Source organism: Mugil cephalus, chromosome 9 (genome assembly GCF_022458985.1).
Source record: "Mugil cephalus isolate CIBA_MC_2020 chromosome 9, CIBA_Mcephalus_1.1, whole genome shotgun sequence".
In the NCBI taxonomy this organism is placed as follows: Eukaryota; Metazoa; Chordata; class Actinopteri; order Mugiliformes; family Mugilidae; genus Mugil; species Mugil cephalus.
The window spans coordinates 3,023,683-3,036,851 of NC_061778.1; the positions used below are offsets into that span (position 1 = coordinate 3,023,683).

Sequence of the window (13,169 nt, forward strand, 5' to 3'; positions counted from 1 at the left end):
CAACACAGAGTGACAGACAATAAGAAGCACAGGTAGATAGACAGATAGATAGAGAAGTACAAATTAAACACTGTGCACAGTAGTTCAGGAGGAAAAAAAGGGGGGGGGGCAGAAGACTGGAAGGTGACTGGCAAGAAAAAGCCAAAGTTGTTAAAGAATCAAACAAACAAACATATAAAGCAACAATAAGCGGCCGAGAAAGACTGACTGTCGAGGACGTACACCTGACCAGCAGACCTGGGTCAAATAGTGAACAACCTGCTCTTCACCTCGCAGACAACATTTAATTAAAGAGAGGAGGTGATAGTTTAGGTGTCAGATGTTTCTTTCCAGCCTTTTACACACTCTGCATTGTTAGTCCAGTGCATGAATTATTTCATGTGCACACGCATCAAAAACATTAAATTTAACTTTTGCATTTCACATACTGAAACAGTAAAGCACAGATTCGTTGTATCTAACGATATCCTGGTTAAATTTAACAAAATAATGTGCAATAAAGTGGAGAAATCCTACAGTTCGTAGCAGGTGCAGGACTGGAAAAAAACTCTAATTTGACAATGATGTTTGGAAACACTATTAGTTCATACACTCGTTCATGTTTATTTCCAGCTCTCTTTAGTCACACAGTCTGCTGCACACAAGGCGAAGGTTAGAAATTAATACTTTGTTGTTAAGAGAAACAACATAAAGAGCAAAAAACACAGCTCTTAATTGTCCGATGCATGAATTATTTACACTATTAGACCCAGGTCTGACTTTAACGAGGTCCTGAAGCCTGTAGAGCTTAATTATTAGAGAAAGAAGGCTGGTAGGTTAGTACTGGTTAAGGAAGAGATGGTCAGCAAGGTTAGCTACATGATCTTCATGTACAGATTCAGAGCAAATAAGCTTCACTGTCAGTGACAAGTCATAATGGATCAATAACAATAATAATAATAATCAAACACATACAGCCCTTAAACATAACTTGCATCTGTTCTGCAAGCGAAGCCTCTTTTACACTAAACCATAACCTTTCTCACTCTCCCGGCTTTTCCCCTTACCTGCGGGTCAGCTTGGAGGTGATCTTGCTCAGCAGGTTGGTGGTGGCCCGGGTCCTGGCGTGGGGGAGCGGGCTGGCGTCGTGGGACGGCGTCGGGGAGGCCGGGGGGGCGTGAGAGGGGGGCCGGCGGTCTCTGATCTGGCCTCCGTGGAACGTGCTCCGCACCGTGGATCCTCTGGAGAGACGAGAGGATGGAGTGGAGGACGAGGAGGAGACTCCCGAGGCGCCGGCGATGCTGTGGGTGGAGGGGGAGGCAGGGGGGAGGCGGTGGGATAAGGTACTGGAGAGACAGGAAAGGGAAGAAGAAAGTTGGAATTATGATTATTTTAGTGGCTGAAAACCAGCCAAACCTGCTCTCTGGGTAACTTCTTCATCTTGTTTATGGACTCTATGTGAATCAGGACTTATTTTCTTAAGTTTTGTGTATTTGTCATGGTGTATATTGTCTGTATGTTTTTTTTAAGATGCCTGCTTTAGGACAGCGGGTGAAATTTTAAAAATTTGAGGAAGCCAGAGCGAGCGAGTCTGCACCAGCGTTACTCAACAAGAAATAAAAACTGTGCAGCGAGCATTTTCAGTTCACTTTTAGTCAAATCCACAATGACTCAACGTTAACAACAGTGACTATTTTCAGAAGAGGAAACATGCTACTTCAGTATTTTTAGACAAAACCCATTATATTACTAATATTATTATTATTATTATTATCATCAACGTCTTTATTGAGCTAATTTAACTATTACTTATATATAACGTCCTGGGACTCAAGCTTTTGTTTGGAATACATTTTTAATTTGGGATTATTAGGGTCTAGGAAGTATAAAAACTAAACATCATCTTTGAACTAGAAGTAGTTTTTGAAAAACAACAAATATAAAGTTTGAGCAAAAACTACTTCAAACACTAAAGACCCATATGCTAATTATCGCTACTATTAACATATTTTGTTAAATGTGCACGTTATAATAAACAAGTTTATTAAGAGCTAAATGTGATGAGGCTTTGTCTCTTGTCCACTTTAGTCCTGTGATCGGCTGCAGAATGAAGCAGGAAACCGCGTCTCAGGAGGTTAAACTTATATAAGACACAAAATTTACCTGCAAAATGTTGCAGAAAACATGTTGCAAGGAGAAAGAAGGAAGGAAAAGACTCATAGCTGCTCTTCACACATTGACCCCCTCCCGTCTTAGTGCATGTCCTCTACCTGTTGTCTAATTCCCTTTCTCTTTCCTTTCATCTAACATGTTACGCGATTGTCGCACCTACACAATAAAACGCACTTATATACACCTCTCCAGCCCTGAGTCACTGGCTGGAGGCCTGAGGCTGCTTTTCATAACGCTCTAGAAAACGCCCACGCACACATGGGGGGGGGGGGGGGTTCAAGTGGGGCAGAACCATTAGACGGGTTAAGTTGAAGCGCAGCCGTCGCACAGCAAAATCGTTTAACGTCAATGTGAGCCGACTGCAACACTCCAGCTCCAGCTCTACGTATGGGGAGGGAGGAGGGTAAAAATAAAAGGGTGGGAGAAACCTGTGGTGTTTAAAACTCACCAGACTGATGCTATATCTACACCTTTCATGATGTATTTTGTTGTCTAGCTTTAGTGTGTGTCTACATATTGTATAATTAATGCAGCGACATATTTTACGTAAATTTAAATGCAGTGTTTTATGTTTTTACAGCTACAATATGGTCTGATCCTCTTTTCTATAGATACAAACTTCTGAAACTCACAGACTGTAACATTTTTACACAATGCCTGTGTGATGCATTATGTAGTATTTAGACTCGATGACAGACTCCGTCATCTCATCCCAACTTCTTTACCCACTCGTGAATGCAGCAAGAGGGGGAAGCAACTTCTAAAGGGAAAGAAACGGATATGTACAAGCCTTAGTGTGACATTACAACCATTTATGGATTTTACTGCAACAATGTAGCCCTCCTTTTTTAAAAAATATTAGATTTACTTATTTATTGTCTCCTTTTTTCTTGCCTGCCCGTTAAATTATTTATTTTTTATTGATTCCTGTGTTTGTGTTTGTGTTATTCGATTTTGTTGTCATTGAAATATGCAAATCTTACTTTAACGGTGTATACAAACATGTTTATGCTGACACCAATGTGTCCTGGGATATTTAAGTGCTTTTGCTACACATTCACCGTCCACGTCCACCATTTTCTAAGTCTAATGTCATAAGCCGACGTAGATGTGAGCACTTCCTTGTCTTTCCTTATTTTCTGTTGTGTTTAATATAGGTAAAGTCAAGTGGAAACGCGTCTCTACTTTCTGGGACACATAAAGTCTTAAAATGATGAAACACAAAAGTCTGCATCCTATTCTGTCCATTTTTAAAAAGAAACTATTGCTGTCAAAAGATATTTGATCCAAGTTTAGGTATTTTGCCTCATGTACCTGCACCTGATGTGGTTAGGTATTGTTTTAAATCATTTGTAAATGACTACAGACATGTTGAATCAATGCATTCATCACCTAAACATGTGTGTGTGTGTGTCCATGCACGTGATTGTCCCATCAGCCGCTCTAGCGCGACATCACATTGACAAGTCCTCTGAGGCAAGTGCAGGGTTACGTTGGCACAGCGACAGTCCTCACTTCATCCCGCCGCCGCTCTCTCCTCGTTCTCCTCCCTCTTTCCCTCCTCCGGTCACACTCGCCTCGTTTTACACATTTTATCTTTCCTCCTTAAATCCTTCACCGCCACTTGTAGAATCATAAATCTGAGCTTCGGCAGAGAAACCAGCCTCAGTGCTTCCTGAGCGGCGGTGACTCACCCAGAGCATCTTATAAAGCATCACGGCTGGTAAACAAGCTGGTGCAATTTACAGGAGCTTTACAGGTTCACAACTTTATTATTTATGGTTGGAAGTGGAGGATTATTTTATTCTACTCCATCAAGATTTATTTTGCACATTCGCTCGTTTGTGTTTAAGGTCTAAACTGGGACTGAGACGGCGACGGCCACGTTCAAATCCTGACAAACACAACAACCAGCTGTCGCACAACAGAAAAGTCTCCGCCGGATACACAAATTCACACGCAGACAAAGACGGCGACAAGCCCACTCATGCACAGTTTAATCTCTTCATCCTCTCGTGAAGAGACGAAAACGCACGTGAAACAAACACCCTGGGCCAAACACTCGCTGAGAGACGAGCTGTACCAGTCAAACCAGTCCTTATAAAACCAGGCATTACACACCGTGTTTACCATGAATACGAATGTAACCTCCTAAAGTGGTGTAAACAAAACAAATGCAAAATGTTAAAGCTTGGTTATATCATAAATTAAACACGCTAAAATAAATTATTGTTGTGCGCTCCAGATGTATTTCCATAAAACTGAATCTGTCATTTCACCAAACCTTCTCAATAAGAACCAGAGAGACTCTTCAGGAGGAATGTGAGGTCAAATTCCCACAAATAAAGTCATGTTTTATTTAAAAATAAACAAATAAAACTTCTCAAGAAAAGGGAACGCCCAAAATGTCTGCACCATGAGTAATTTCACTAATCGTGCTTGTTTTGTTTTTTTTTTGGGTTATTTCAACGTACACGTGATGAAGACATAAACAGAGACTCGTATTTAAAATACCTGCGCTCCCCTCTCACCTGTTTTCTTTGCCGTTTTGCAGCAGGGAGTGTCTGTCAGAGCCGGATCGGTCCGTGCACACGTACGTGTTCCTTCGAGTCATGGCACTGGCCGGGATGTTATTCTGGAGGAAGAAATATGAACTTAGTGAAATAAAGAAATGTCAGAATATGTTATAGTTTGTTACATTGCCCCCAAACTCTATCGAATATGTGTTTTACCACATTTTTATTGTCCACTTTTATTTTTATTGAGCCTTTGATTGTTTTTTGTTCATTGCCTTAATGAATATTAATGATTTTTTTATCGATTGGTTTACTTCTTTGTGCACTTATTTTATTATTAAACAAGTTTATTATTATTATCATCTCTAACTGACCTCTAACTGAATGAGCTGCGTGAAGCATTAAAGGGTTAATCTCAGGTTAATCTGACTCCTGTCTTCAACTCTTTACAATCTCTATACTGTGTCCTTCTCATGCTTAATCTCTAATCTGGGCAAATTCACCCTCCAGGTCCTGTACCTGTGCTCATCTGTGAATCTGTGTCAGGATGTTAGCGTCTATTTCTACTTTTACTCTATTATTTACGTTTACAGTTGAATCTATTTGTTCTAATTTCAGGAATAGTGATTTCAGTAACGATTATATATTAGATTTTTCCCATTTACCTGAGTAAAAATATATATATTTTTTGTTTTCTTCTTGTCTCACAATGTGACAAGTCACGTTTTCTGCATGAGGACAACTCATGTGTGATGCAATGCAGCGACACACATGCAAACAACCTCTGTGGACGTACTAGGAGTCGCAGCAGAGCCCCTGTTGAAGACTTATGTTATAGAGCAGGCGTGTCAAACTCATTTTAGTTCAGGGGCCACATTTAGCCCAATTTGATCTCAATGGGGCCAGACCAGTAACAGAATAGCTTATTAACTGGTAAATGAGGACAACTCCAAATGTTTCCCTTTGCTTTAGTGCAAAAAAGTACAGCTACATGTAATGAACAACCATGAATTTCTTAAGAAGTGCAAGGTGCAAGTGCACTTTCTTATTTAATCAAATATTTTCAGCTGATATCTTCAGTGTAATTTTTGCAAATTTATCTGACGGGCCAGATTGGACCCTCTCGCGGGCCTGTTTTGGCCCCCGGGCCTTATGTTTGACACCTCTGTTATAGAGGATGCCTTTTTTTATAAAAACATGCATTTTTTCTTTTTTTTCGGGAAATAGTTTTTAAGTTAAAACTGTTAAACATGCAAAATGCAGTATTTTAAAACGCATTATGGATTTGTTAATGTGAAATCTAACTTAGTTACTTCTAAAATCAAGTAATTGACAGGGTTGCAGGTGTTGCTGGAGTCTATCCAAGCTGTCAGTGGGTGAGAGGCGAGACACAGACATAAACAACCGTAGATTCATCCAGCTCATTAAATGTCCTTTGGCTCTTACCGTAGTCGAGTTGACCTCTTTGCGTCGGTCAGGTATCTCAGCTTTATTTGGGTTGTGGGCGGAGCTAACCATGGGACTGGAGGGGGTCGGGATGCTACGGGAGCCCACGGTGCTGGTGCTCGGCTTGCGTACCGACAGGCGCTCCTCTTTAAGCCCCGCCCCCTCGCCCGCGCCACTGGGGCTCCGTTTGGGATGCGCCGACCCAGGAGCTGCTGGACCACCTGGAAAAAAGTAGTTCTCGGTGAGTTAGCTTTCCATTTAGTTCAATAAAATGATTAAATGAAAATGAAATACGTGTCAGGTCCTTACAGAAGTCGGAGTGTCGTCTCTGGCGGTGGTACGTGGAGGCGCTGCGCTGGGCCTTATGGCCGGAGGAGGAAGACGTTGCACCAGAGGAGGAAGAGGAAGTGGAGTGTTTGCTTGTTCCGTTGGTGATGGTGCCGTGTCGGACTCGAGCCAGACTTAAGGTGCTGCCTGATCGGGAGTCGGTGACATCCGTCTGAAATGATAAAATGTCAAAATTGTAACCTTGACAGTATAACAAAAATAAAAATAAATAAATAAATAAAATATAAATAGTCTGAATCACCTCGGTCTTGCGTCCCAGCAGCAAGTATGTGGCAGTGATTTCATTGTACTTGCGACTGACCAGTGCGTCTTTGATGTCTTCCCTGTTGAAGCCCATCCCAACCATCACGTCTGAAACAAAACGAATGACACACACATCAGGCATCAATTTGCATTTGAAAGTTTATAATTTTGAGGCCGATTATTAAGCAGATAAACATTTTTTCTCACCAATGCGGCTGGTGTCTGTGAAGTCCTCCACAGGCTCTATATGGGGCTTGAGCTCGTCGCTGTCGTAGCCGACGTTAATCCATTTATCTTTCATTATTTGCTGGTGATGAGAAAGAACAGGAGACTTGTCAATGCAAGAAAAAAAAAACTCATTTGAACTTGTAAGTTTGGAAGAAGAGTGTTTTTTGTTCTTAATATCAAAACCAATTTGAGACTTTGCATCTATGTCCAGTATATAAACCTTTTTAGTTTGGCTTTTAATTGAATCTTAACTATTTATTCACAATTTATTTTTACTGTCTTGGTAGTTTGCATTTTATTTGCTTTTTTATGACCTTAAGTTTGATTTTTATTTATTTATTCATTTCATTTTATGTTTTTAGGTCTAAATAGTTTTTTTCCCCACAGTTCCTGCTCCTGCTCTAATGAATTTATTTTTTATTTGTTCACATGATAAATTTTTAAGTTGTGTGTCTGTCATTGCGACACAGGTGGCATCATTGTATCCAGCACTTTGTGCTACTTTTTGTATGAAAAGTGCTTCACAAATAAAGTCTGACTGACTGATTGATATCCAGCTATTAACCTACTTCCTCAACTTGTGCCATTGTCCATATTTATATAATTGACTGCTCATTAATTTAAAACACGTAGGGACGTTATCAAACTGTAAAGCGTTGAGCATAGTAAAGTTAAATATTTAAACACTGTTATGGTCACTCTGGACGTGTCACTCTGGACTTAGTGTTTTCATCCCACTAACGATGCAGTAAAGGTCTCTCCTCACCTCCAGGGAGCATCTCTTGGTGGGGTTCAGGACCAGGAAGCGGCGCAGAATTCCCTCACAGTCCGTGGACATGTAGAAGGGCACGCGATACTTCCCTCTCAACACACGCTCCCGGAGCTCCTGAACGCATCACAGAGACAGAGATGAATCAAGGACGCTGAATCAATAAGAAACGTGGTTCTCTGGAGGAAGTGACGTCATGTCATCACCCACCTTTAGGTTCTGGCCGTCAAAGGGCAACGAACCGCTGACCAGCGTGTACAGGATGACGCCCAGGCTCCAGATGTCCACCTCTGGACCGTCGTACTTCTTCCCCTGGAAGAGCTCCGGGGCGGCGTAGGGCGGGGAGCCGCAGAACGTGTCCAGTTTACTGCCTGCAGTGAACTCGTTGCTGAACCCAAAGTCGGCTATTTTGATGTTGGAGTCAGCGTCTAGTAGCAAGTTCTCCGCCTGCAAGAAGATAAATTAAAATGTAAACACGCTGTAACCATTAAAGCTAGAATGTGTTATTTATTTTAGGGTTAAACGTGCTCATCTTATAATGAATAAAGAGTTTATGGAAACTTGTAATCACCTTCAAGTCTCTGTGAACAATATTCTTCTGATGACAGTAGTGCACCGCCGAGACAATCTGAAACAACATAAGAATATATAACAGTCGTATTATAACGATGATATAAATAAAAATGGATGACGGGACTGCTTGCTTTTGTTTTATTTGGTCAGAACTACAGTAGAAGTGTTTACTGCATTGATATTACGCTGCACAGTTACAAGCAAAGCAGTCACATCCACTGACTCTACTTCTTCCTCTCTCCATAGGGCTCATCCTGCAGGTGTTAAATGTCAAAGAACAAAGATGTACAGAAGAAGAAACAAGGCACCGAGCTCCACTGACCTGTCTGAACTTGGCTCTGGCCTCTTTCTCCTTCATTCTGCCATGAGCCACGAGGTAGTCGAACACTTCACCTGGAGAAGGCACGTAAGTTAATTAGTGTTCACATTATGACAGTTTCAGTCCTCGGTTTATTACTGTAGCTTAACTTATGGTATAGACACAGAATTCTTCTTCTTTTAACTCTTTTAAACGTTATGCATGCAACTTTTTCATCTTTTTGGGGATATATCCGACCACACCGGTCATACCAAGAAATAAAGTGACTCTTTTAAGTGAGATATGTGTCATGGAAGAACTCTCGGAGGCCTAATGTTGGCCAGTGGCTCAGAGAAATGAGTAACTGCTGTGCCATAGAGAAGATAACAACAGATAACAGTGTTGTTCCCACTAAGTTGATTTCTCAATATGATAACCATTTCTTCCTTTTTCAGTTTTTTCCCCTCTTCTGTATTTTATTTATGCATTTGTATGTTTTTTTACTCTATGAATTGCAAACTTTTAGCCACGATCTCTCACATAATAAGCTCTTGCTGACACACAACTGAAGAAATACTGTAAATATCTGAAATTATTCCACGTATGTGTGTGTGTGGAAAGGAAAAACACTTTTGTGTGCACGTCCTACAGCCCGAATAAATTAACCCAAGAAGATTTCCTCAAGAGTAAAAACAGAATGTGAGACTGAGTCGCATGTCGGCTGGTGAAGCTGCCACGACCTTATTAGGTGCCGGAGGCAAGAGACACAACATACTGACAGGAGCTGCAAACAGATGAGCGCATGGGAAACGGTAGAACAATGTCTGAGTGCTAGATGAATTAAAACAAGGAAAACACACACACAATCTAACTAATGAAAATAGCCTAAATTAAAAAAGCTCACAGGGTGGAAGAGTATAGTTCAGAAGTAATAAATTTAAGTGGCAACATTCAATACTTGGCAAAGATGTGGTGTCACTCACCTCCGCTTGCATACTCCATAATCAGGTAGAGTGTCTTTTCCGTCTCAATAACCTCAAATAACTGGACTGTAACACACACAGAGAGAGAGAGATGTTAACAGTACGCACACACACACAAACACAAGATAACTGATTGAGTTTAACTCACCTATGTTGGGGTGGTTCAGAGTTTTCATGATGCGTACCTCTCGAAACAGCTGCAGAGGAGAGAATGAATCATCAGAAATATAAATAAAATATATAAAATTACGCTTCATCTCATTCCATTACACCTATAAATAACTGTATATTGTAGTTAACCTCCTGAGTCCCTGCGTCCTCATATGGGGACGTTACGTTTTAAGGTTTGTGTCAGATTATTCTTCTCCATTTAAACTTTTATCCTCATAACTAGATAATAGTTGGTGTAAAAACATTAAAGCGTTTATTTCAGCAGATTCATTCTGCAGCTGATCACGGAACAAAAGTTTATTTATTATTAACTATTAACTTTTCTAATTTAATATTACGTGCAAATTCTATTAATAGTAACGAGCTATAACTTTGCTAATTGGCAAGCACTTGATTGAGGACTTCATTATTTGCAATTCTGTCTTTGCAAAGCCTTGTTCAAACTGTTATATTACATATTTTGGTGACTTTATTATAATATTGGGGGAAATAATCCCTGTGTCCACACATGAGGACATAATTTCTTCCAAAAACTACTTCCTGTTCAAAGACGATGCTTAGTTTTTATGGTTCTTGGGTGCTACTAATCCCAAATAAAGAGAAATGTAGAGATTATAAATGCATATTAAACTGGAGCTCAGGTCTCATGAGGAGGAGGATGATGCACGTCTGAGTATTAACATTCTGTCGTCTTGTCCAGTTTCTCATTCATCAAACCACTTCTCCTTCAGTTAATTCATACATTTCACAGCTGGTATACAGCCACCGCCCCCCCCCCCCTTCATCCATCTCATCTCTCCACACCCACACAAATCCATGCACGTTCCCACTCGTGCTCATGTTTCCGACCACCTCCGGACCTCGGGTCACCCCAGGGAACGTCTCACCGACGCTCGGCCGACAATGAGACCTCTTCCCCTGGGTGTGCTTCCACTCTGGTCCTCCTCCTCCTCCTCCCCCTCCCTCCCCACCACCAATCCATCACCGAGCCCCAAACTGCTGCCTCATCCTACCACTCTGATGCCATCTTCTCCTCTCTCTAATTAAAGTAATGCATGTGTCTGGGAACTCCATTTAAAAGATTGCACAGGGAAGTCGCCGTTTTTTTGTGCTGAAGCCCCGGTCATAAGATGTTTTAAGTATAGTTACAGTAAACTGAAGCATGAAAAGTGAGGAAAAACTCATTAAGTCTCCTGCATATGGTCTCTGTATAAGTATTAAACAAAACCATTCATCCGTCATCAGTTTTTATTTGGCTATTAGCGACGACGTGAGACATTCTGACCCCGGAGGAGAAATGAGACTTCACGTGGAGCGCGAGACAAAGTGAATGTTACAGTGGAGTGTGTTGGCAGGAAACTAAAACAGAAAATAGCAAATGAGACGAAATTAACAATGCACAGGAGATGAGGGGTTGGTGTGTTAGAGGGAGGGAAAGGCAAGGAAATGACAAACTAACAAAAGGAGGGGAAAACAGAAAGAAATCAAATACGTTTGGTGTCATTTTCTTGTTCTGCAGAGCACTACTGCTGCAAAAAAAATCTCCCTAAAAGAATAAATTACACACAAGTGGGGGAAAAAAGGGAAAGCACAAAAAAAAAAAAAGACAGAGAGGACAACCAGTGAAAAGAACAAGGACACAAAAGCAGGAATGCACTGATGCCTTCATTCTAGTAGGTGAACCTCAGCTGCCCTGGGAAACACACTCCTCCCTTATCTTTCTGTCTCCGTCCCTGTCGTATAAAACACAATGCTCATCTTATGCTCTTATAGTTCCCATATCCCATCCAGGTATTTATCCAAAAACACTGAATCATGAGAACAGAAACTAATTTAATTAACCCCTGGTAGAAAAAAAATAAATACTTCCTTAATTCTCTGTTTTCTTTTAAGACAAAAATCCGACTTTCCTTCCGAGCCACGTGCGATTCTCCTGATGACAACTCTATGACATAACGTTACAGTCGCCCTGAGGCGACGTACTGTACAAATTCCTATGCACATTTGTCTACACATGGTCGGACACAAATTCCTGGTCTCCAGTGGACCCAGAGGAAAACAACTGGTTGGGTTTGGCTACGTGAGCACACATCCTGCAAACTGACGTTTTCGTAACGCACAGCTAAATGTGAGTCGCAGGAGTTTTATTTGATTAGAAATTAATTCACAATGTAACAAAAATTATGGAAGATTAAAGATATTGCTGTTTTATATAATCATACGTGTTTCGGACGTTTGCTCGTAAATAATAATGACTGATAATGAACAGAATTGCAAGTTGCAGGAATAAACTGATTTCACTTTGGGAAATGAAGTCTGCACCTGAAAAGGCAGCAGCTGGCGTCTTTTATTTTTGCTTTTTCGCTGTGTAGGAGAATCATTCACACATAAGAGACACAGATGATAATCTCTGACACGAGTTTCTATTCTTCTCTGTCACTTTTTATATTCATTGCCCTCATAATGGGAAGCTGCGCCATCATAAACACAAACACGGGTCCAGAGGGAGTGTGTGTAATTGAATTAAGTGCACGGTGCATCAGCTGTTCATCTGAGCTTTAAGAAGAATTATCGGCTGAGCCTCTCCTCCGTCACTTCTCCCCCCTACACACCCATTCACCTCTCTCTTTTTTTTTTATGCCTTCTTTTTACGAGCCACTGTGGGATGAAATCCAATATGTGGCCACTGCTTGTTGGGATGTTGCATATTTATTAGAGATAAAAACAGCAGCTGGCAGTCGTTTCCAAAACAGGGAATAGCTGAAGGGAGATTGTTAAGATCTAAAAACATTAGCAAAACTGGCCAGGAAATTGTTGAGTCACTGCTATTGATCCGATCGATACTTACGCTCATTCTGCTGCAGTGCTGTGCAGTGCACACAGTGCGCATGAGGTGTGTTTCCTAAAGCACTTCACCCTGCGTTGCATTTTGGAAGATAACGCACATTTAACTTGTTCTTTTTCTTGTTGTGTGTGTGTGTGTGTGTTTTTTTTAAAGCAGCAGTTGTGCAGCAAATTTATTTATTTCATCGACCTTCCTTATATTCCACCCTCTCCTCCTTAAATCACGTCCTGCTTCTCTCCCATGGCGATAACTGCGCGTCACAGTTGCCACGGAAACCCAGGTATTAATCCCTAGGCTTGGATCTCCGGCTCCCCTGGTGGTGGTGGTGGGGGTGGGGGGGGTTGTGGGAAGTCATGGAACGCCAAACACACACACACACACACACACACACACACACACACACTCACCCGCCTGCTGACACTCAGCTGCTTCTGTGTGTGTGTGTTCATTGATTTATTTATATTTTTTCTTTAAGTCTTAAAGAGGTTTTTTGTGTGGCCTTCAATTAATTACGTTGTTCAAAAAAATGCATTTAAACTCCTCCGGATCAAATATTTACAAGTGCTTTAGTCAACTTCCCCCGTCTCTTCTTCTTTGC

The 13,169-nt window shown here is 41.1% G+C and overlaps 1 protein-coding gene across 7 annotated transcripts in view; it reads right to left on the reverse strand.

The window, feature by feature from the left end:
• Positions 1-13,169, reverse strand: part of mark4b (MAP/microtubule affinity-regulating kinase 4b) — a 53,751-nt gene that overhangs the window by 9,642 nt on the left and 30,940 nt on the right. For all 7 annotated transcript variants that reach the window (XM_047594001.1, XM_047594000.1, XM_047594002.1 and 4 more), the window contains exons 4-15: positions 9,704-9,752; positions 9,556-9,621; positions 8,597-8,667; positions 8,273-8,329; positions 7,912-8,148; positions 7,699-7,818; positions 6,912-7,011; positions 6,703-6,812; positions 6,423-6,612; positions 6,114-6,334; positions 4,683-4,786; positions 1,047-1,325 (exon numbers count right to left, since the gene is read on the reverse strand). In XM_047594001.1, the coding sequence (XP_047449957.1) occupies positions 1,047-1,325; positions 4,683-4,786; positions 6,114-6,334; positions 6,423-6,612; positions 6,703-6,812; positions 6,912-7,011; positions 7,699-7,818; positions 7,912-8,148; positions 8,273-8,329; positions 8,597-8,667; positions 9,556-9,621; positions 9,704-9,752 (1,604 nt within the window). The remainder of the gene's footprint in view (positions 1-1,046; positions 1,326-4,682; positions 4,787-6,113; positions 6,335-6,422; positions 6,613-6,702; positions 6,813-6,911; positions 7,012-7,698; positions 7,819-7,911; positions 8,149-8,272; positions 8,330-8,596; positions 8,668-9,555; positions 9,622-9,703; positions 9,753-13,169) is intronic.